The 22,091-nt window shown below is 42.9% G+C and overlaps 2 protein-coding genes across 6 annotated transcripts in view; both read right to left on the reverse strand.

Annotated features, from left to right (window-relative positions):
- LOC124879028 overlaps positions 1-15,551 on the reverse strand; it is a 38,074-nt gene extending 22,523 nt beyond the window's left edge. For all 3 annotated transcript variants that reach the window (XM_047383293.1, XM_047383294.1, XM_047383292.1), the window contains exons 1-14: positions 15,477-15,551; positions 12,512-12,583; positions 10,269-12,105; positions 10,105-10,194; positions 8,840-8,956; positions 8,586-8,742; positions 7,613-7,805; positions 7,420-7,491; positions 4,630-6,442; positions 3,571-3,645; positions 2,504-3,094; positions 2,269-2,345; positions 2,039-2,185; positions 1,522-1,682 (exon numbers count right to left, since the gene is read on the reverse strand). In XM_047383293.1, the coding sequence (XP_047239249.1) occupies positions 1,522-1,682; positions 2,039-2,185; positions 2,269-2,345; positions 2,504-3,094; positions 3,571-3,645; positions 4,630-6,442; positions 7,420-7,491; positions 7,613-7,805; positions 8,586-8,742; positions 8,840-8,956; positions 10,105-10,194; positions 10,269-12,105; positions 12,512-12,583; positions 15,477-15,482 (5,408 nt within the window). In that variant the 5' untranslated portion in view covers positions 15,483-15,551. The remainder of the gene's footprint in view (positions 1-1,521; positions 1,683-2,038; positions 2,186-2,268; positions 2,346-2,503; positions 3,095-3,570; positions 3,646-4,629; positions 6,443-7,419; positions 7,492-7,612; positions 7,806-8,585; positions 8,743-8,839; positions 8,957-10,104; positions 10,195-10,268; positions 12,106-12,511; positions 12,584-15,476) is intronic.
- A 281-nt stretch (positions 15,552-15,832) lies between these two features.
- Positions 15,833-22,091, reverse strand: part of LOC124879118 (zinc finger MYM-type protein 4-like) — a 51,154-nt gene continuing 44,895 nt past the window's right edge. For all 3 annotated transcript variants that reach the window (XM_047383449.1, XM_047383448.1, XM_047383450.1), the window contains 8 exons: positions 21,856-22,089; positions 21,678-21,784; positions 21,426-21,603; positions 21,188-21,339; positions 19,745-19,859; positions 19,412-19,660; positions 17,862-17,991; positions 15,833-17,151 (listed from right to left, as the gene is read on the reverse strand). In XM_047383449.1, coding sequence (XP_047239405.1) covers positions 16,920-17,151; positions 17,862-17,991; positions 19,412-19,660; positions 19,745-19,859; positions 21,188-21,339; positions 21,426-21,603; positions 21,678-21,784; positions 21,856-22,089 — 1,397 coding nt within the window. In that variant the 3' untranslated portion in view covers positions 15,833-16,919. The remainder of the gene's footprint in view (positions 17,152-17,861; positions 17,992-19,411; positions 19,661-19,744; positions 19,860-21,187; positions 21,340-21,425; positions 21,604-21,677; positions 21,785-21,855; positions 22,090-22,091) is intronic.

Here is a 22,091-nt window from a genome sequence, read left to right on the forward strand (position 1 = left end):
GGTCTCTAAACGAGCTATGAACCTAATCATCTGAATCAACGAGTTAACTCTAAACACCTGCAAAAGATTCCTGAGGCCTTTAAAACTCCCAGCCTGGTTCATCACTCAAAACCCCAATCATGGGTAAGACTGCCGACCTGACTGCTGTCCAGAAGGCCACTATTGACACCCTCAAGCAAGAGGGTAAGACACAGAAAGACATTTCTGAACGAATAGGCTGTTCCCAGAGTGCTGTATCAAGGCACCTCAGTGGGAAGTCTGTGGGAAGGAAAAAGTGTGGCAGAAAACGCTGCACAACGAGAAGAGGTGACCGGACCCTGAGGAAGATTGTGGAGAAGGGCCGATTCCAGACCTTGGGGGACCTGCAGAAGCAGTGGACTGAGTCTGGAGTAGAAACATCCAGAGCCACCGTGCACAGGCGTGTGCAGGAAATGGGCTACAGGTGCCGCATTCCCCAGGTCAAGCCGCTTGAACCAGAAACAGCAGCAGAAGCGTCTGACCTGGGCTACAGAGAAGCAGCACTGGACTGTTGCTCAGTGGTCCAAAGTACTTTTTTCAGATGAAAGCAAATTCTGCATGTCATTCGGAAATCAAGGTGCCAGAGTCTGGAGGAAGACTGGGGAGAAGGAAATGCCAAAATGCCAGAAGTCCAGTGTGAAGTACCCACAGTCAGTGATGGTCTGGGGTGCCGTGTCAGCTGCTGGTGTTGGTCCACTGTGTTTTATCAAGGGCAGGGTCAATGCAGCTAGCTATCAGGAGATTTTGGAGCACTTCATGCTTCCATCTGCTGAAAAGCTTTATGGAGATGAAGATTTCATTTTTCAGCACGACCTGGCACCTGCTCACAGTGCCAAAACCACTGGTAAATGGTTTACTGACCATGGTATCACTGTGCTCAATTGGCCTGCCAACTCTCCTGACCTGAACCCCATAGAGAATCTGTGGGATATTGTGAAGAGAACGTTGAGAGACTCAAGACCCAACACTCTGGATGAGCTAAAGGCCGCTATCGAAGCATCCTGGGCCTCCATAAGACCTCAGCAGTGCCACAGGCTGATTGCCTCCATGCCACGCCGCATTGAAGCAGTCATTTCTGCAAAAGGATTCCCGACCAAGTATTGAGTGCATAACTGTACATGATTATTTGAAGGTTGACGTTTTTTGTATTAAAAACACTTTTCTTTTATTGGTTGGATGAAATATGCTAATTTTATGAGATAGTAATTTTGGGTTTTCATGAGCTGTATGCCACAATCATCCGTATTAAGACAATAAAAGACCTGAAATATTTCAGTTAGTGTGCAATGAATCTAAAATATATGAATGTTAAATTTTCATCATTACATTATGGAAAATAATGAACTTTATCACAATATGCTAATTTTTTGAGAAGGACCTGTAAATAAACTGAACTGAATTGAATTTATTTCTTCTGACCAACCACGTCCTTGTGGTTGGGCACAGAACAGCAAGCCTTTTGACCACAGCTTTTTGGGGAGAGCTGATGTTCCTCTGACTAACCTGAAACAGTAGTAACACGTCCTTGAAGCTGCTTTGCTGGGAGGAAACATCTCAAACAGGCAGTCTTTAGAGCAGAAGACATCTGTAAAGCCTTTCTTTTGGTATGCAGTTTGTCCCCTCATCATAATCTTCTTACAGTGGGAACAGATCATCTGCACAGCCTAAAAAGCCAGGAGAGCAAAGATTTCATTCATCTTTGTGTTGTTTTGTTCATTTGGAGCAAAGGTTTCCTGTTCAGTTTAGGCAGACAAGGAAAGCAGTTTTTCTCTAAATAAGTCAACCTTTACTTGTTCATACCTACAGAATGTAAAGCAACCTTTGGTTTGTTTGGAAATGCAGATGCGTCCATTTTACAGTGAAAAAATAACCAAATCTTTTGAATCCTTCCACTAAATTTACTTTGAAGTCCGTAATTGCAGCTGTTAAACAGCCCAACACCTGCTTCAAGTATGTTGTCTAACAAAACTAAGCTTTGAATTATTTATTTTAGAGGTTATGCTTTGCTAAGTAATCTCACCTTTGCAGTGCTCTGCTTGTTTGTTTCCTCCGTGGACGTGGAAGTGGGTTTATGATCGTCTTTAGCGACCCGTGAGTTCTGATCTTTTTCCGACTGAATCTCACTCAACGTTAACCGTGAAACCCGGACAGGAGTCTGCAGGTTTTCCTGCGTACACAAACCCGAACAAAGATGTCTGCAAGGAAATCTTCAACACTTCACCAGAAAATGTTGCATCAAAATTCACTCACAACATTCAGTTTTCGGACCACAATCTTAATTTCTTTCATTCTTCTCATTGCTGCTTCCAACTTGTTGCTTTTCTCTTCTGTGAATGGAGTGAAATGAAACATCACAGTGAGACATTTTGGCCTCCATATTCAGATTAAATGCCAGTACTGATGAGTTCCTGCAGGAACCCTGGAGGAACATGTCAGGAAACCTGCAAACATTAAATGCACCGGAAGATGTTTTCTGAGATCTTACCTGTCCGTACAGGAGAAGAACCCCCACTGTCTGCATCCATCCAGTCGTCCTGTTCAGCATCTTCTTCACCTTGATCACCATCTGCCTCTGGACATTTGTTCTCGATATGCTTTGCTCCCATCGTGTCCGCAGTCTCCTCAGAGACGTTGTCCTTCTGAGTCTCCCTCGTGTCGCCCTGCTCTTCGGTTTTGTCTCGACCTCCAAAGTTTGCTTCAGAGATACCATCAGCCTTATTTTCCTGGTTTCTGACATCATCATCATCATCATCAGCTATGTCTATGTCCATGTTAAAATCTACATTCATGTCTTCGTCGTCGTCACTAAAATAAATCTCGTTGTGTTTGTTAGGAGCTGCTGTGGTTTCAGTGCGAGCCGGGGCCTCTTCTTTGCGGGTCTGTGTCTCCTCAGGTGCGTCCATGTTGATCTGCTGTGGTATTTTCCCTGGTTGCTCATCTTTCTCTGTGTTCTCCGGTTTATTTATCTTACTAGTCAGCTCAGTCCGGTCCTTCTCACTCTCCTGCTTCTTGCTCTTGGCTCGGTTCTTTGTGGAAGAACCTTTGCCTTTCTTCTTTGCCGATGAGGGAGAAGCACCTAGAAGAAAAAGCTTCAGCCATGAGGAAGACGGATGCATCGATTTTTAGGGCTGGAGTTTTAAGTGTAAGAGAAAGTCAGAGCCTGAGGTGCTTTGAGTGCTACAGTCTCTGGTCCTGTCCTCATAAAATATATTTTCAGGGCTACTGAGTGTGAGCTGTGTCCAGACTTAAGTTGACATGAAAATAAAAGGCAGAAAACACATTTCAAAAGACAGAAATTCACCCAAAACTGGCTGCTATCAAATCCTGGACTGAAAGGGAAGCTGCTGCTGTAGACCTCTGGGATTGCCATCATTAAAGCCAAAAGGTGAATCCCATTTCCCCATATCCCTTCATTCTCTGCCTTTTAACCACCTTCCTTCAGAAACAATGTTGCTGCAGACTACTCAGCCGTTTACCAACATAAAGGAGAGGATTTAAAGCAGCTGCAATAATAAGAGCAAGAAAAATCTCCAGTTGGAGATTGTTACACACCGTCCACCTGAAGAGAAGCTGCAGACTCTTCTTCATCAGCTTTACTGCTGTGCTCCACCACCGCCTGCAGTTCATCTTGAAGAAAAACGTCAATGTTACAGTTTCCATCAAACTACATTTAAAACATTCATTTCAGAATTAGCATGAAATTAAAAAATCTCAAATCTTTATTACTGGTTGATCACAAACACCAACTTCAAATGATCGTTTTTCAAACAGCTGAATAAAGTTATTATAATTTGAATCCTGCAGATGATGCAGTTGAGGGTCTATGTTAAAACATCTGGAGCTGCACTAACATGGTGTAAATAAAGAAGCTAAGTGAAGGATTTATTCTCCCACAGATGAATAATCATCTTCCGTTAAAAGCCTACTGTAGGTCCTGAAGGTCACCATCTGAGATAAAGCAGAACAAGCTCTGGGTTCTTGCACAGGAACGTAGAGAAAGACTTGATCTAAGTTCCATAAATCATGTTGGAACCTCATAAAGAAGTCATCTTAAGGCCCAGCTTTTGTCAGAATTCACAATTCTTGTTTTGTAGCACGTGTGTGATGTTTTTCTCATGTTTCCAGGGTTGTGCCTCCTGTACTGGTGCTGAAAAACCAAACTGAAGAACTAAAACAGTTTTTCTGTTCTAGTTCATACTAACATGGGTTAGCAGGTCCTCTCATAGACAACCTGTTTCACTGGGAAGACATTAAATTAGCATTTCAGCTCAGTTCTGAAGCTGTTCACTAAAACTGACAAACAGGAGTTCAGCACCATGAAGTCATTTGTCTGGGAGGTAAAAAAGCTCTGGATCATCAAGCAGACGAGCAGTGGGCTTCATAATGATAGGAACCGAAACGATCTGACATGTCACAAGTGGTGAAAGGTTCTGACTTTTCTGTTGTACTGGTTGTTTTTTATCCTCAAATATTGGTTCATCTCTGGTTCTTTAAAAGTTTTCTTTTATAGAGGAAGATTTTATGACAGTGTTGTAATATTAACATTCAATAAGCAGAAAACATCATACTTATCATCATTCTAGTGACATTGTTAGGTGGGAGGACACATACCTGGAATCTCGATTTCCTCCAAAGATTTTCCTTGGAATATGTCCAAACATTCACCCTCAACTGCTGACAGCAGCACCAAGATTTTTGCGATGTCTCCAGCCGCCTGAGGAGTCTGATAGAACTCGCTCTCGGTCCGAAGGTCACGACCCAGCAGTGTGGCTAACTGGCTAAGCTCCTCGTTACTCAGGATGAGAATATGGAAAATTCTTGCTGTGTGTTTACGGAAAAACGGGGATCTGAGGTTCGCCTCACTGTTGGCGTCACACAAATTTACAAACACAGAGACGTTCTGCTGACCCCTGCAGGTACTTGAAGAGGAAGCACCCGGCCTGCCAAAGAGGTAGGGGTTACCATCAGCCACGCCACATGGTTTTCTTCTCTCCACCAGCATTGTTATGGCAGAGAGCAGGTCAGGGGTCAGACTGAGAACCACTTTTTGGTTCTTTTGGTTGGCGACGCTGATCTTAACGAGGCATTTGGACAGAATTTTCTCAAACGGCTGCTGCTTGGCCTCAGCGTCTTCCTGAGGTGGAGTTTCATTCCTCTGCTGGAACGACTGCAGGCTCACATGGCACACTTCGCCGACATTTCTGTTTAGTATGGCCAGATATGCGCTGACCACTTTGAGCAGGGCGGTGTAAACTGGTGGGCTTTCAAACTTGGTCAGAGTTTTGACTGCAGAGGTCACCGAATTGTTGATGTACTTAAAGAGCAGCTGAACGTCCTGGATGAAGGGCACAGTTGCTGTTCCAGGTATTTCCCGTTGAGCTGGTTTGCTTATAGCACATTCCTTCTCACACAGCTGCACAAACTCCTTCGCTTCCTCAATCGCCTCTTTATCCCCCTTTTCGCTCAGAGCTAAGGCATATTTTATATTAGCTACTTTCTTGAGCGAGTATGCGACTGTTTTTGAGAGCCTCTTGGAGCTATTGTCTTTGTTCAGAGTTGAGACTTTCCTCGTTGCTTCAACGATGCTGTCAAAGTTCTTGGGTTTTAAGGCCTCCTCGAAGGACATTATGGACTTTTCCTTTAAGGCTCCGAGCAGTCTTCCCATCTGTCTCAGTTTCCGATTTATTTCTTTGTCTTTGTTCTTGGCCTTATTCAGGTAGTATAAACAGCACGCCAGCCGCAGAAGGTAAGGATCTTGTAAAATGAAAGACCTTGTCTCGTCGTCTTTCAGTTTTTTTAGCACCTTTCTCACACCAGACGACTTCTTTTCAGGGTCCGTCAACCCAGATGCCACCAGAGCTAAGATCCGCGTCCTACCTTCTAGAGGGGCTGAGATCCTTGAAGGACACTTCAGAAGATGCCTCCATAAAATCTTGCGACTAAACAGGGCTTTACAATAAATGCAGGTGGCAGAGTTTTCGGCCGTGGACATGTTGGTTCTTCTCTTCAGTTTTAGCTTTCCTTTGCGAGTCTTCAGCACCTCCTGGTTGTGGTTGTAATTTCCTCGGTTCCGCAGGTTGTCCAGCAGTTTCTTTCGCTCCTTGCTGTTGCGACGCAATGCAAACGCCTCAGCGATCTCGGGTTCTTCCTTTCTGTGGGTGAAGAGGTGACGGGAAATTTTCGTCTGAGGTCTTCCACAGACAAAACAGTAGTTCTTGTTAGTGAAGGCAGGATCTTTGGCCGGTGCGTCAGAGTCCGAGTCATCAGAGCTGTGACGGGTCTGGTCTCCTTCCAGGTTGGATGAAGCCATGTCGAGCAGTTCAGACTCTGAGAAACTGTCATCACTGTCTGGTTGTTCATTGCACACATATTCATCTCCGGAGGATTCAGCAGAGCTGAAGGTTTCTGCTGCAGAGTCTTCAGGCTGGAACAGAAACAAGTTATTTTAAACCCCAGCAGCACGTTGCTTGGCTGTGTTTTTCCTACAACTTCATGTTGAAAACATGTTTTAAATGTGAAGAAAATCAAGGTCTGATGACAAGTCCTCTTTAAACTTCAATCATTTACAGAGTCGTGGGAAAAAACTGTTTCAGCTTGTAGAACATCTTTCAGCAGCGATAACTCCCAGCCGGACCTTTTCACTGTTTCACGTGGTTCTACAAGAACATTTAATACTCTGGTGTATAAAAGCGGACCGCTACTGCTTGCCAGTGAGTATGCTGTGATTGTGCTAATATTAGGTGTTTGGGTGTAAGTTTACACAATGCCAGGAAGAAAAGACAACAGCAGTCATCTCAGAGCAGCAAACTGCTGAAACTCCTCCACACGCTGGTGATGTTTGGTACTTCAGCGGTGGCTCGGCAGGAATAGTAGTTGTCCTGCGATCGGAAAGTTGTTGGTTTCTCCCCGGCGACATGTTGATGTGCTCCTGGGCAAGACATTTAACCCTGAATTGGCTACTAGTCGTTGTGCGTTGGCGTGTGAAGAGCATTCCGAGTGCGGCTCGCTAACTATGAGTGGTCAGCATGACTAGAGAGTTTTATATCACCCAGTTAACTCCAGTCTCTCTACATATCAAGGTCTGTGGAAACAGAAAGGATGCAGCACTCAGTTTGTCTGCTGACAGGGATGCTAGCGGTCTGTCTACGGCTGCACATATCTGCAAACTTCTGACTTCGACTGGTGTTGATTCGCTGCCGTTTGTCTCATTTTGCCTGTTTGAACGTTTCCTCTTTCCGTTAATGAGTCTTCTTTGTGAATTACAGCAGGCAGAAAACAAACAGCACATTCAGGCGCTAGATCATAATGGAGAATTGTCTACGTTTAGTTTTTTTTCTTGTTGTGTTTCTGGTCAGTAAACTTTTAGAAACTAATCTTATGATGCTAGTTTGCAACACATACTTGTTCATGGACAGGGGAAGCTGGATCCTTTTCCAAGTCTTTTTCGGGAATATTTACATCCTCAGTGGTTTCCTGTGAAAAACACAGATGACCAAAAACTTAAGTATTTTCTAACATATTTTCCAGAAGAGACGTGGATGAACCAACGTGCAGGAATGACCACAGACACTGACACTGTAAAAAATGAACCAACCTTTGAGCGCCACGGGTAAGAAGACTCGCCGTAGTCGAAGGTCACCTCCTCACCAGCAGATATTTGTTTCAAAGCAAACAGACACAGGTGTGGTTTCTCCTCATAGTTAATCTTCATCACTTTGCAGTTTGGGTTGAAGTGATCATCGTTTACAAGCCGGCCCAGACTTCCATCATCAGCTGAAGCATCGATGCTGAGAGACAAGAAGAACCAATAGGATTAGTTTCAGTTATTTTATTTTGAACCTGTTCAACCTCACAGAGTTTAAATATGTTACTTTCAGATAGTTTTGCAGAACAAGGATATGATGATTTCAGATCTTCTTCTTCTTCTTTCAGCCTTTCCCTTTCAGGAGTCTCCCCAGCAAAACATCTGTCTCCATCTATCTTCAGCATCTTCTTCTCTCACACCCACTCCTAAATCTCCTTTTTGGTCTTCCTCTAGGCCTTGTGCCTGGCAGCTCCAGCCTCAGCATCCTTCTACTGACATACCTCCTCTTTACATGTCCAAACCATCTCAGTCTGGCCTCTCTGGGTTCATCTCCAACACATCTAACATGAGCTGTCCCTCTGATGTTCTCATTCCTGATCCATCCTAGTCGCTCAAAAGGAGAACCGCAGAATCTTCATCTCTGCTACCTCCAGCTCTGCCTCATGTCTCTAAACCATAGGACATGCTGGTCTCACCTCCATCTTCTACACCCCTCCTTTCATTCTCACTAAGACTCTGTTACCATACAACACACCTGACACTTTCTCCACTCGTTCCAACCTGTCTGGACACACTTCACCTTTTTTCCACCCTCACCATGGCTCTGGACTGCTGACTCCACTTGGGTCCCTCTCATTCTGTGTTCTTGTTTAACTAATCTTTAAATAATCTTGAACTGATTAAGTTCCTTCAGGTTCTGTAGAGTTAAAAGGGCCAGCAAGCCTAAAACAGTTTTTTTAAGGTGAAAAAGGAGTAAGCTCACCACCAGTTTGAACCTTTCCATGAAAAGTCAAACACATAATTGTTTAACGAGTCTCCACGTTCCTCCTCAGAGCTTCCTTGGCGAGTGCAGAGGCTCCCCCGAAACTCAACAACAAAAGAAGATGGATCAATGGACTCACTGGTGAAGACACCTCTCCCTGGAAAACACAAATAAGAATGAAAAACTTGGTAATTATTTTTAATGTTTGTCTTATCGGGTGTGATTGATAAAGTCTGAGATTTATTTAACCAAACCTTTAACAGAGTTTATGAGCTTCTCCTGAAGAAACGGTTTGTCTCTTTGAGCCTTTATGTGCTCCAGCGCATCCTGAACAGCCAGAGTCGGCTCGCCATCGACCTGTTCTGCAACATCTGCAAACATCAGAGTGAGAGTCACAGCGAGTGTTGCTCCTGTAAATATGCTACACATATAATATCTATAATAATTTGTTTTTCTAACATCTCAGATCTAACCTCTGTGGATGGCTGCTTAAAAAGGGGGTTTTAATGGGAGATAAAGATAACCTGAATTCATTCATTTAAAGATAAACTCTTTCCAAACTCAGTGCAAAAATACAATTATTAATAATATTATTTTTTGAACTTAGTGTGATTTCCCTAGCCACACCCCAGCCCGATACCGACAACATGAAGTAGGCTACATAATCTCAAGAACCCACACATCATGACCCAATCTAAAGAAGTTCAAGAACAGTTCAAAAACAGGAGGATTAACATCCATCAGTCTGGAAAGGGTTATAAAGTCACTTCTAAGGCTTTGTGTCTCCATAGAACCTCAGTCAGAACCATTATCCACACCTGGAGGACACGTGGAACAGTAGAGAATTTTCCCAGGAGGGGCTGACCTAACAAAATTACGGCAAGAGCTCATCAATGACTCATACAGGAGGTCCCAGAAGAACCCAGAACAACATCCAAAGTTTAGGAGGACTCACTGCCTCAGTTGAGGTCAGAGGTCATGATTCAATGATAAGAAAAAGAGACTTTAGAAAAAACAGACCAAGAGAAAGGAATAAAGAGCAGATTTAAAAAATGTTTTTAACTTGCTCTTAAAAGAGTTCAAGGGTCAAAACCACTGCTGACCAAAGACATTTCGGCCCGTCTCATATTTACAATAAAACATCTCAATGATCTCCAAGACTTCTGGGAAAATATTCTGTGGACTGATGAGACTAAAGCGGATGTTTTTCCAAGTTGTTACATCTGCTGTAAAACTAACACAACATCGCTGGAGGTGTGACCATCTGCGGCTACTTTGCTGCTTCCAGGCCCAGACGACTCGTCAAATTACACTTTGCTTGATGATCTGAAACATGTCCCCCAAGACGGTTAATTCATTCGTTATGTTGCAGAACGATTTCAGAACCGGGTCGCAGCCGTGATCACTACAACTTCTCCAAATGTACCTCAAGTCAGACAAAAGGAAGAGGTTTTCTGTTGCTAAATATAAATAATATAAGAAACCAAAAATGTAAAGAAGAATTATTATCAAAACATACGACTCTGCTGAAGTGGAGAACCTGACTCTATGTTGGGCTTTTCAGCATCTTCTTCACTGTTGCTCTGCTCCTCGTCCAACTTCAACTCATCTTGAACAAAAAGCACATCTGAGCTCTGTTGGTCATTTGCAAGCTGACTGATGTGAGTCATGAAGGAAACTCACCCTCAATCTCAACCTCCTCCAGAGAGTTTCCTTTGAATCTTTCCAGAGAACCCTTCTCCTTTGCCAGAAGGAGTTTAGAGATTTTTGCAAGTTCAACGGCTGCCTCTGGGGACCGGTAATATTCCCGGTTGGTCTGGATCTCATGACCAAGCAGTTCACTAAGGTGTTCAAGCTCGTCATTCTCCAGGTTGAGAATCTGGAAAATTCTTGCCATGTGCTTGCAGAGATGGGCCGCCCTGAGATTCTCAGGGTTCTCTGCGCGACACAGGTTTGAGAAAGACTTAATACAGTGCGCTCCGTGGTAGTGACTTGTGGAACACAAGTCCGGCTTTGCAAACAAGTAAGGATTGTCCTCATGCACACCACAGGCCAGCCTCTTGCTGATCAGCAAAGTTAGCGCGCTAACAAGTTGAGAGGTCAACAGGACGGCAACGTTCAGGCCGCTCTTGCTCAGAATATTTATCCTGATGAAGTGTTTGGACAACACCTTGGTGGAGTCGCCTCTCTCCACATAAGACTTCAGCGTCATTTCTGAAACCTCAGATGTACATTTGCTTAAAACAGAAACCTGTGTAAGCGTGACCCTGGAGAGTGCGTTGTAGACTTGAGGATCCTCACACGTCGTCAAGCTTTCAGTGGCAGAAGTGGATAACCTTTCCAGGTAAGTATGGAAAACCTGGACATCACGTGTAAAAGGTATTGTAGATGGACTGCTAACTTTCTGTCCTCTTAATGAAGCACGGGTGGGGTCAGAGACAAGTCCACCCCACTCTTTTACACATTTATCAATGAATATTTTAGCACAACTCCTCATCGTCTCACTGCTGTTTGTCCCATTGAGAACAATGTTGGCGATCCTCTTCAGGGAATTTCCTAAATTGAAAGCAAGTCCCCGTTTAATGTACCTCTGCATTATGGGATCAAAACCAACAATTTTTTTCACTGAGTTGACAACCCTGGAGAAGTTCTTGGGTTGGATTGCATCTTCAAAAGTTAATATTGTCCTTTTATGCAGATCCAACAAGAGTGTCCCCATTTCACTTAGCTTCTCCTGGACGTAATGCTCCTTGCCTGGATCGTTTCTGTACTTTCTGCATAAACTCTTTGCCAGCTGGATCAGAAGGTCATCGTTTTGAATCACAAGTGTGGTTTTGTCTTTTTCCATCCCTGAAAGTATCTTCTTCACATCAGGAGGGATTTTTTGCACTGACTCTGACTCCTCGGTCTCACTTATAGCACTCTTGTTTGCAGAGGCTGCAGTATCTGACGTTCTCGTTACACAGTTGGGTATATGCTTCCACATTTCTGCACGTGCCATCATGCCCTTACAGTACGGACAGCACATGAAGCTCGCTGAACTCGTTTTGTCCGTTTTTGGTCGCCTTTTCACTTTCAACGCTCCGGTATTACTCCTCAGCACCTCCTGATTATGATCGTAATTACCTCTATTTCTCAGTATGTCAAGCAACCTTTTGCGTTCGGTTGAGTGCGGGGGAAATGAAAATGCCTCTGCGATCTCAGGTTCTTCATCAGCATGTTTTTGGAGATGACGAGCAAATTTAGTGATCCCTTTTCCACAAACATAGCAGTGGTTACTGGTCGTGAAGAATTTGTTTTTGGTGGAAGACATTTCCGTTCGTTTTTGGTTGGTTTTGCGGAGTTCAGAGGCCTTGATGGAATCAGGTTCATCAGAAGACTCCTCCTCAGATAGCTCCCTGAAAGACTCTGGAGAAGCTGCCAAACGTGAACTGGTCCGCACACTGCAACGACTTGGTCCAGGTTCCTCGCAGTCATTGTCAGAGGATTCCTCACGGTAGGATATTAATGGCCTCTTCGACTGAAAACAAAGTTTAGACACAAATAAATAATCTTTTTTCAGGGATCCAACACATTATTTCTATCTTTAAATTCAACCCTTTTGTAGTATTAAATTTCCGGATTTGTCAGATTATTTTAACTCAGATCTTAATGAATAAATACAACATTTCACCATCGATTCAGGGCAGACATATTTCTACAGTGGCCAGGCTTAAAACGAACAAATACTTCATACAAAAAATCTGACATTTTTTTAAATTGTCAGGTATTTAAGACTTTCTATACCTACATCATTTGTGGAAATTTAAATATTCATAAGACGCTGTTGTGTTCATCTTCATACAGAATTAGAGTAGGAGACAAATATGCAGACATTCGCAACACTAAAATGAAAAGACTTAAGATTTATTTCATTCTTTACCAACCCTGTGAGGTCGAGCTGTTGATGAGGATGGACAACCGTCTGTTCTTGAAGAACTTAACCCAGAGCGAAATTCCTGCGAATGTCATGAGAAACATGAAAGAACAAACACATTTACAATTACGTTTACTTACTTATACACACACACACACACACACACACACACACACACGTACAGCTGGGAGAACAAGTATTTGCTACACTGCCGATTTTGCAGGTTTTTCCACTTGTAAAGCATGTAGGAGTCTTTAATTTTATCCCAGCTAATCTTCAACTGTGAATGACAGAATCTAAAACAAAAATCCACAAAATGACATCGTGTGATTTTTAAGTAATTAATTAGCATTTTATTGCATGACTTAAGCATTTGATCACCTAACAACCAGTAAGAATCCCGGCTCTCACAGGCTTGTTAGTTCTTCTTTACGAAGCCCTCCTGTTCTCCACTCATTACCTGGACAACTGTTGGCGCAAATATAAGAAAATGGAAGAAATTCAAGATGACGGTCAATCTTCCTCAGTCTGGGGTCCATGCAAGATCTCACGTCCTGAGGCATCAATGATCATGAGGAAGGTGAGGGATCAGCCAGAACTACAAGGCAGGAAATAGACAATGACCAGAAGAGAGCTGGGACCACAGTCTCAAAGAAGACCATTAGTAACACACTACGTCGCCATGGATTAAAATCCTGCACGGTCCCCCATTCTTTGGGGATGCTTTTCTGCAAAGGGGACAGGATGACTGCACCGTACTGAGGGGCGGATGGATGGGGCCATGAATCAGGAGATCTTAGCCAACAATCTCCTTCCCTCAGTAAGGGCATTGAAGATAGGTCGTGGCTGAATGTTCCAGCATGACAACGACCAGAAGCACACAGTCAGGGGAACTAAGGAGTGGCTCCATAAAAAGCATCTCAAGGTCCTGGAGTGGCCTAGACAGTCTCCAGACCTGGCTAGGCCTTGTCAAGAACTACGGGAAACATCTGATATCTGGAATTGCAAACAAAGGTTCTTGTACCAAATATTAAGTTTTGTTTTTCTGATGTATCAAATACTGATATCATGCAATAAAATGTAAATTAATTACTTAAAAATCACACAATGTGATTTTCTGGATCTAAATTCAGTCTCTCACAGTTAAAAAGTAGCTATGATAAAAATTAAAGACTTCTACATGCTTTGCAAGTGGAAAAAATTGCAAAATCAGCAGTGTATCAAATACTTACTCTTTCCACTGTGTATGTGTGTGAGTGTGTGTGTGTATATACAGGTCCTTCTCAAAATATTAGCATATTGTGAGAAAGTTCATTATTTTCCATGATGTCATGATGAAAATTTAACATTCATATATTTTAGATTCATTGCACACTAACTGAAATATTTCAGGTCTTTTATTGTCTTAATACGGATGATTTTGGCAAACAGCTCATGAAAACCCAAATTTCCTATCTCACAAAATTAGCATATCATTAAAAGGGTCTCTAAACGAGCTATGAACCTAATCATCTGAATCAACGAGTTAACTCTAAACACCTGCAAAAGATTCCTGAGGCCTTTAAAACTCCCAGCCTGGTTCATCACTCAAAGCCCCAATCATGGGTAAGACTGCCGACCTGACTGCTGTCCAGAAGGCCACTATTGACACCCTCAAGCAAGAGAGTAAGACACAGAAAGACATTTCTGAACGAATAGGCTGTTCCCAGAGTGCTGTATCAAGGCACCTCAGTGGGAAGTCTGTGGGAAGGAAAAAGTGTGGCAGAAAACGCTGCACAACGAGAAGAGGTGACCGGACCTTGAGGAAGATTGTGGAGAAGGGCCGATTCCAGACCTTGGGGGACCTGCGGAAACAGTGGACTGAGTCTGGAGTAGAAACATCCAGAGCCACCGTGCACAGGCGTGTGCAGGAAATGGGCTACAGGTGCCGCATTCCCCAGGTCAAGCCACTTTTGAACCAGAAACAGCGGCAGAAGCGCCTGACCTGGGCTACAGAGAAGCAGCACTGGACTGTTGCTCAGTGGTCCAAAGTACTTTTTTCGGATGAAAGCAAATTCTGCATGTCATTCGGAAATCAAGGTGCCAGAGTCTGGAGGAAGACTGGGGAGAAGGAAATGCCAAAATGCCAGAAGTCCAGTATCAAGTACCCACAGTCAGTGATGGTCTGGGGTGCCGTGTCAGCTGCTGGTGTTGGTCCACTGTGTTTTATCAAGGGCAGGGTCAATGCAGCTAACTATCAGGAGATTTTGGAGCACTTCATGCTTCCATCTGCTGAAAAGCTTTATGGAGATGAAGATTTCATTTTTCAGCACGACCTGGCACCTGCTCACAGTGCCAAAACCACTGGTAAATGGTTTACCGACCATGGTATCACTGTGCTCAATTGGCCTGCCAACTCTCCTGACCTGAACCCCATAGAGAATCTGTGGGATATTGTGAAGAGAACGTTGAGAGACTCAAGACCCAACACTCTGGATGAGCTAAAGGCCGCTATCGAAGCATCCTGGGCCTCCATAAGACCTCAGCAGTGCCACAGGCTGATTGCCTCCATGCCACGCCGCATTGAAGCAGTCATTTCTGCCAAAGGATTCCCGACCAAGTATTGAGTGCATAACTGTACATGATTATTTGAAGGTTGACGTTTTTTGTATTAAAAACACTTTTCTTTTATTGGTCAGATGAAATATGCTAATTTTGTGAGATAGTAATTTTGTGTTTTCATGAGCTGTATGCCACAATCATCCGTATTAAGACAATTCTTCACCTGGCTACCTTAACTGCTGTTTGACTGCTGACACAATGCTCCATCACTAAGTTTGGCTAACTATGGCCTGCTCCAAACCTGCTTAGTTAGCATGCTAACCACAACAAAGTGAAAATAAATGAGTTTTTGTTTTCTTTATTTATGCCCTCCATTTCTTACTTTACTAAGCAGCACTTCAGAACGTCCAGTTTTCACACTGAGCAACACTTACCTGCATTTCAGTGTCAGATTACAGAAGAACCCAGGTTTACAAGTTTAAAGAAAAAAGTGGCAGCCATTTTCATTTTCATTCCCGTTTCGACAGACCCCGTGACCAGAACTAAGAACGAATCAGCGCCATCCGCGGCAAACATGACCAATCCGTGACTGTAACGTCACGAATTGGTCACTGGTGTACCGTAACGTCGGTGATTGACACCAGCGAATCAGATTGCAGGAAGTGCGGCGAATGGTGGTTTATGGGGACACTCTGAAGAAGGTAATATTCAAATTAAAGACCTCATTATTACACTAACAGATAATCTGGAAATTTAATAGAGATGAGATCAAATAAGTCAGGCTCAAATACAACTTTGATATTATTTTATTAAAAAGAGAAACCATAGAAAACAGACAGCTATAATCTAAGGACAGGTGGTTAAAATAACCAAGAGAGACAAAGATTGCTGCAGCTACCCAGCATTATGATCCCAGGATTCATTTTGGATTCAACAATATCCCAAAAATATCAAAAACTCATATTAAAAACTGCAAAATATCGTGTTTAGGGTATTTGCCTTTTCCCACAATTCACCATGTCTTCAGTGACTTCAGTTACATTCAAATTATTCTCAAAATGTTTGAGAACTAACTTCTTTAAACCAACCCCCAACCCATACCATTTACCATCATGGTCTCCTCGCAGTTTGCAATATTGGAATACTTTTTATTTTACATTAAAAGCAATCTCACAGTAGTGTAAACAGGCTAAAAGGCCTCAGATTTTCTTTTAAACAAGTTGTGATTTTCTTCCACAAGGAAGGGCAATTCTTGCCCCTGACAGCCGCTTTCCTGCATGTTCAATGGTTTATAATTCAAGGATTTGAATCAGGTATTTTATAGCAAGGACACATCTAGAACATGCAGGACACTGACCCTCCAAAACCAAAATCTAACGTGAATCACTAGTTTTAAAGATATTAAGTCGTTTTCAGGATTGATTTATTAAATCAACTGTGATTTTCTAAATCCTGGAGAAAGCTGAAACAAACTCCTCAGAAATAAATTATGCATATCTCCAGATCTTTACTGTGGACATCCATCATTTACCTTAAGAGGAAAATAATAAAATAAAATACACAGAAGACTTGCGTGCACTGAAATGCTAGGAATTATAACACATGGAAGGAAAAAAAGCAACCGTGTCAACAGGAAGCAACTAAACTTATCAGCGTTGTGTCTTCATCTTCTGAGCAGCAGTAAACTGTCGACGGAAACGGTGTGCATTTGAAAATGTGCAACTCTTGCTCAACAGAGTTCAGGAAATGTGACTTTTCTGCAGCTCAGCAAACTGCAATTTTGAATTACCAGGAACAAGTTGTAGTGACTGTTTAAGTTTATTTACATTTGGACAACCAGTTGCAACACCAATAAAAGGTCACTTCGGTTCCATTTATCACTCGGAGTCTTCATCCTCTTCTTCAGGTATAAAAGGTGGGTCAGAAACCACCTGCTGGTCTTTCTTGGTCCTGAGATGCAGCTCTCTGACGGTGAGGATGCGGATCAGCATGGATTCCATGGTGCTGTCATCCAGAGGAGTCGAGGAGAACCACAGCGGACTGTTGGGGACGCAGCAACGCTCAGGATGAAGGTAAAACATGTTGGTGCGCTGCTTGACCGACTCCGAACTAACGGAAAAATAAACATACAAAAAATCAGAATGAGGATCAAGGTATTTTTCACTTCTTAACTGTCGTCTTTAAAGTGGTCCTGATCAATAGTTTTCCGGGCTTCCCCAAGAGTATTTTCCCCTTATTTTCAATTAACTCCACCATGAATCAATCAGGAATGAAAAGGTTCTTAAACTTAAGGGATAGACAAATGTTAAAACACATAACAGACAACTTATGTTGAAATTAGATCTTTATGAACTTTGTTGACAGCAATCTGTTACAAAACCCAAATTTATCCCATTTATTTAGCTGAATGTATAAAAAACACAAATATAATAGTTTGACAGACAGAATATAAGATTTCAGCTCCAATGAGGTTATTCCCAAAAAAGGTATTAGCAGAAACCTGCAGTGGATGATCAGTTAAAGGATGATGAATCCAATAGGTCCTGTCAGGTCTTTACAGGAACTTTTACTGTTTCTTCCCTTGATGTGTTGGAGATTTATTCATTTGTTTCTTCAGATATGATATTTTGTTTAATACTTAATATTTTAAGATATACTTAATAAAAAGAAAATCCATGTTTTAACACAAACCTAGCCTAGAAAACTCAGTTTGAGGAACTATTTTCTAAAGAATTAGGAGCAAATAGCACAGATGTATTATTAATGGTTAAGAAAAACGAAACGGTGAGATTGTATTTTAGTCTCAGTCATCCACTCACCACTTGGAAAGGTAAAACTCATAAAGCCTGACTGGACAGCGAAGAGGGTTCTCCGTGTTCTCCATCATCTCCAGGATTTCCTCTTTACTCTCCTCTTCTTTACGCCTCTTTGCTGGAACACCATCTGGATCTGAACACAATAATGTACTGTAAACTGTTGGAGTCACAGAGCTGAATCAGAGCTTTGCCAGTCTTGATGTTTCAACTTTTACTGCAGACAGAGAGAGAAGTGGTGCGCTGTGAAGAAATATAACCATATTAATGAATGTTGAGACTGCCCCCTCAAGATAAATCATTATGACATTAGAATCTGTGGGTGTCCGGCCACTCCTCGGTAGTGCCACTGGTTGTGATCAACTGAGAGCTTCATCTTTGGATGAGAGTTTAATTCCATTTAAGGCCAGAAGTTACAAAGGTTTGTGTCAGTGTGGTTCAGCAGAGAAAAGCAGCCGCTCGAGAATTACTGGCTCATACCAAGGTTTAGCAGCACCAGTGTGCTCAGAACCACCTTGAACTTAACAAACTCAAGACTGTGGAGATGATGGGGGACTTTCAGAGAACAACACCCCCACGCACACCCCTCACCATCCTCAACATCACTGAAGATTACTTCCGGTTCCTAAGAACCACCACCTTTCCAAACCTGAGATGGTCCTCACACATACAGGTCCTTCTCAAAATATTAGCATATTGTGATAAAGTTCATTATTTTCCATAATGTAGCTAAATTCTCTGCTGACCCCACACACCCTGCACACAAAGTGTTTAGGCTTTTACCTTCAGGAGGCGCTACAGAGCGCTGTCTGCTAAAAGCAGCCACAGAGACAGTTTCTCCCCCCAGGCTGTTTCTCTGATGAACTCTTAACAGAGCTCCAGAACATCACCATGCATGATTGGACTGATCTCACATTATATTCTTTTGGAAAGACAATTGTGTTTATATGTACATTTAAAAAGATAATTTATATTTTTTTATTTCCATTTATAGTTAGATATTACATCTTCTCTGAGAGCAAAGTGCACCGAGTCAAATTCCTTGTTTGTGTCACAAACTTTGCAATTAAGATGATTCTGATGTAAGTTTTGTTTATTATATTTAATAAGGTTTTTTGATTTTTTACTTTGGAGATTAGAAAAACTGACGGGAAAATCATGCCCCGGAATAGCACTGGTCAATTGTAGAAAAAAGGATCTTAATCGTCAATATTTGGTAAATACTGAAATCATGATCATTTAAATGATTATTTATCAAATTTAGAAGGACCAGAGAAGGGTCTTGAATATGAAACTGATTCCAGAACCTTCTTGAATTTTATTTATTCCAATGTAAAGAATGTTGCAGCGACTTTCTGGGAGAAACTAGATTTCAGGTCTTATATTTGTCTTTAACTGCAACATAAAACCTGTAACTTTAACACCTCAGAAATGTGTAGTTTTTACTGTCATTTGTTTATTGACGTCACAAATTGTGTGATTATGTCAGTGAAAAATGAGAAGTGCCGTCTCATAAACAAAAACCAATAGTTACGCTGTGTGATATTAAAATTTACCCGACTCAGCTTCGTTTACGGGTATAGGCGGATAGAACCGCAGGAAGGTCGTCTTGCTGTTGTCCGGGTTGGTTTTGGTGCAGCGCATGACGTGCGCAAAGGACAGCTGGCGGTGCTGCTCCACCGTGGTGAAGCCGAAGTACTTGCAGCAGAAGAAGAGCAGCGTGTTGAGGAGGACGATGGGGGAGTACGCCCCCAACTGTTTGCAGCCCCAGAGGAACTCCTCCTCCACGCGTGAATGGATGTATCCTGTGGAGGAAAAGCGAACAGCGATGAATCCCAACAAACGCACGTCCAAGTTTGTGACTGTTGTGTGTCTAGCCATTAACTCACCCCTGGGAGTGATGGTAGGTTCAAAACCTTTCAACATGTTGGTGAAGTCTGAGGAGAACTTGCTGTAGAAACGATCCATGAAGATGTTCTCCACACGACCGTTTTCAAACAGATACTACAGTGAAACAACGGTGTCAGACCTCGTTTAAACAGCCTCTGCTCTGTTTACAGGTGCATCTCAATAAATGATCAACAAAGCAAAATATTCAATAATTTAATTCAAAAAGTGAAACTCAAATTATTTCTGGGTTTTTTCCAATCATTATGGCATACAGCTATCTTTCATAAGACCAACAAAAAATATTTTTGGAGACATAAATGTTATGTTGTGCTCATGTTAGGGTCTACATGATCATAAGGAAGACTTCTGATTGGACAGATGTCCATCAGACAGTCACTGACACCTTCCACAAAGCCACAAAAGGTCAAGGCTAAGGAAACTATCCAAGTGTATTAACAGATAGTTGAGTGGAGGGAAAAATTGTCCTATATCAGGCATCTCCAGCTCCAGTCTTTAAGGGGCCGGGCTTTGCAAGATTTACAGGTCTTTCTGCAGCAACAAACCCCAGGACTCTGCTCCAGGAAACAATTCAGCCATTAGATTCAGGTGTGATGGACCGGGGACACATCTAAAAGTTGCAGGGTTAGGGTTAAGCCCCCCGAGGATTGGAGTTTGACATCACTGGTCCAGAGACTTGATAGTTGGAGAAGCAGAAAATACAAGTTGCTTCAAGTGCAGTGTGACGTTTCCACAGTTAGTGATTTGGGGAGCCATATCATCTGCTGCTGTTGGGTCTACTGTGTTTTATCAAAGCATAAGTCAGCAATTTACTTTCAGAGCACTTCATGCTTCTGAGGAGCTTTATAGAGATGCTGTTATTATTTTCCAGGAGGATTTGGTACCTGCTGACACTGCCATTGTACCAATACCTGCTTTAATCTCCATGATGAAATGAGCAAACTGGCCTGATCCAAACCCCATAAAGCAGGGGGGTCCAAGTCCTGCAGCTTTTGGATGCATCCCTCCTCCAACATGCTTGATGCAAATGGGTGAACTCTCTCATCAGCAGGTCATTCAGCTCTGCAGAGGCCTGGTAACGAGTCAGTCATGTGATTCGGGTGCGGAGGAATAGGGATGCATCGAAAAGCTTCAGGATAGTAGTTCTGCAGAACTGGGCTTGGGCATGCCTTCCTTAGAGAATCTATGGTCTGTTGTTAAGAGGAAGATGAGGCACCAGAACCAACAATGCAGACAGATTGAATGTCGTTATTCAGACTGATCACCTCCATATCAGGCAGCACTGTTGCAGCAACTCATGCTAAAAGAGCCCCAACCAAGAACTGTTCAGTAGTACAATTCTTTGGAATAAAAATCCTTTTTATTGGTGAGTTTTTAAATTGTATTAAGCTGCACCTGTATGTTTTTAAGGAGACACGTTTTACCTGCTGGATTCCAAGGCAGAGGTAGAACAGGCTGTCGGGGGAGTACGGCTCTCCGTTTGGTCGTTTCACCTCAGTGATGAAGCAACACAAACCGTAGCTGAGTTCAGCTGTCGTGCAGCGGAGAATATCCTCCTTCAGCTCCAGAGGGCGTGCTGAGGACAGGCCAGATGTCATCATGGCACAGAAACCAAACATGGGGGAGTATTTTGAAAACCAACCATCCTCTGGTTAGACTTACAGCCAAAGCGGCGCTGCTCCATGTTGGGCTGGGTTTGTCTCCACCGGATCCAGCGTTTCCACGCATCAATGCCATACTGACTCTTTAGTTTTAGGATTTCAGCTGACACGGACTTCTTGGAAGAGGTTCTTGGAGGACTCTCTTCAGCAGCTTTAGAAACCCGCTGTGATTTACGACCCTTAAAGCAGAGGAGAGGAGAAACATGAGGCTGTGACTTTGTAGCAAACCGATCAGACCGCTGTCCTCTCTTACCCTCTTATCTCTGGCTTTCCTCTGAGCTTGTCTTCGTCTCGGCACAGGTGTGGGACTCGGAGATCTGTTGCAGTGCTCCCTCAGCCGGGCCATCCTCTCCAGGGTGTCTGAAAACAACGCTGATCATCAGAAGGAGAAATCAAAAACTCACAAGGTTCCAGCTCTGGTATAGTCTCACCAATAGAGAAATCAGCCTCGATGTCCATAGGAGGTGGGCCTGGAGGTGTCAGCGGTTCAGATTCTGGTTCAGGAGGCGGGACAACGGGAACGTCCAGAATTGGGTTAGGCCTTCCAGAGGAGTTCTGTCGACTCGGCAGCCTGAGGCCTGCTTCAGAGGAGGTTTCCTCCCAGTTGTTCAGGAAATTGGCCAAGTCATCCGTATCCAGATCGTCGCTGTAGTTACTGATGTGATCT

Source organism: Girardinichthys multiradiatus, chromosome 13 (genome assembly GCF_021462225.1).
Source record: "Girardinichthys multiradiatus isolate DD_20200921_A chromosome 13, DD_fGirMul_XY1, whole genome shotgun sequence".
NCBI lineage: Eukaryota > Metazoa > Chordata > Actinopteri > Cyprinodontiformes > Goodeidae > Girardinichthys > Girardinichthys multiradiatus.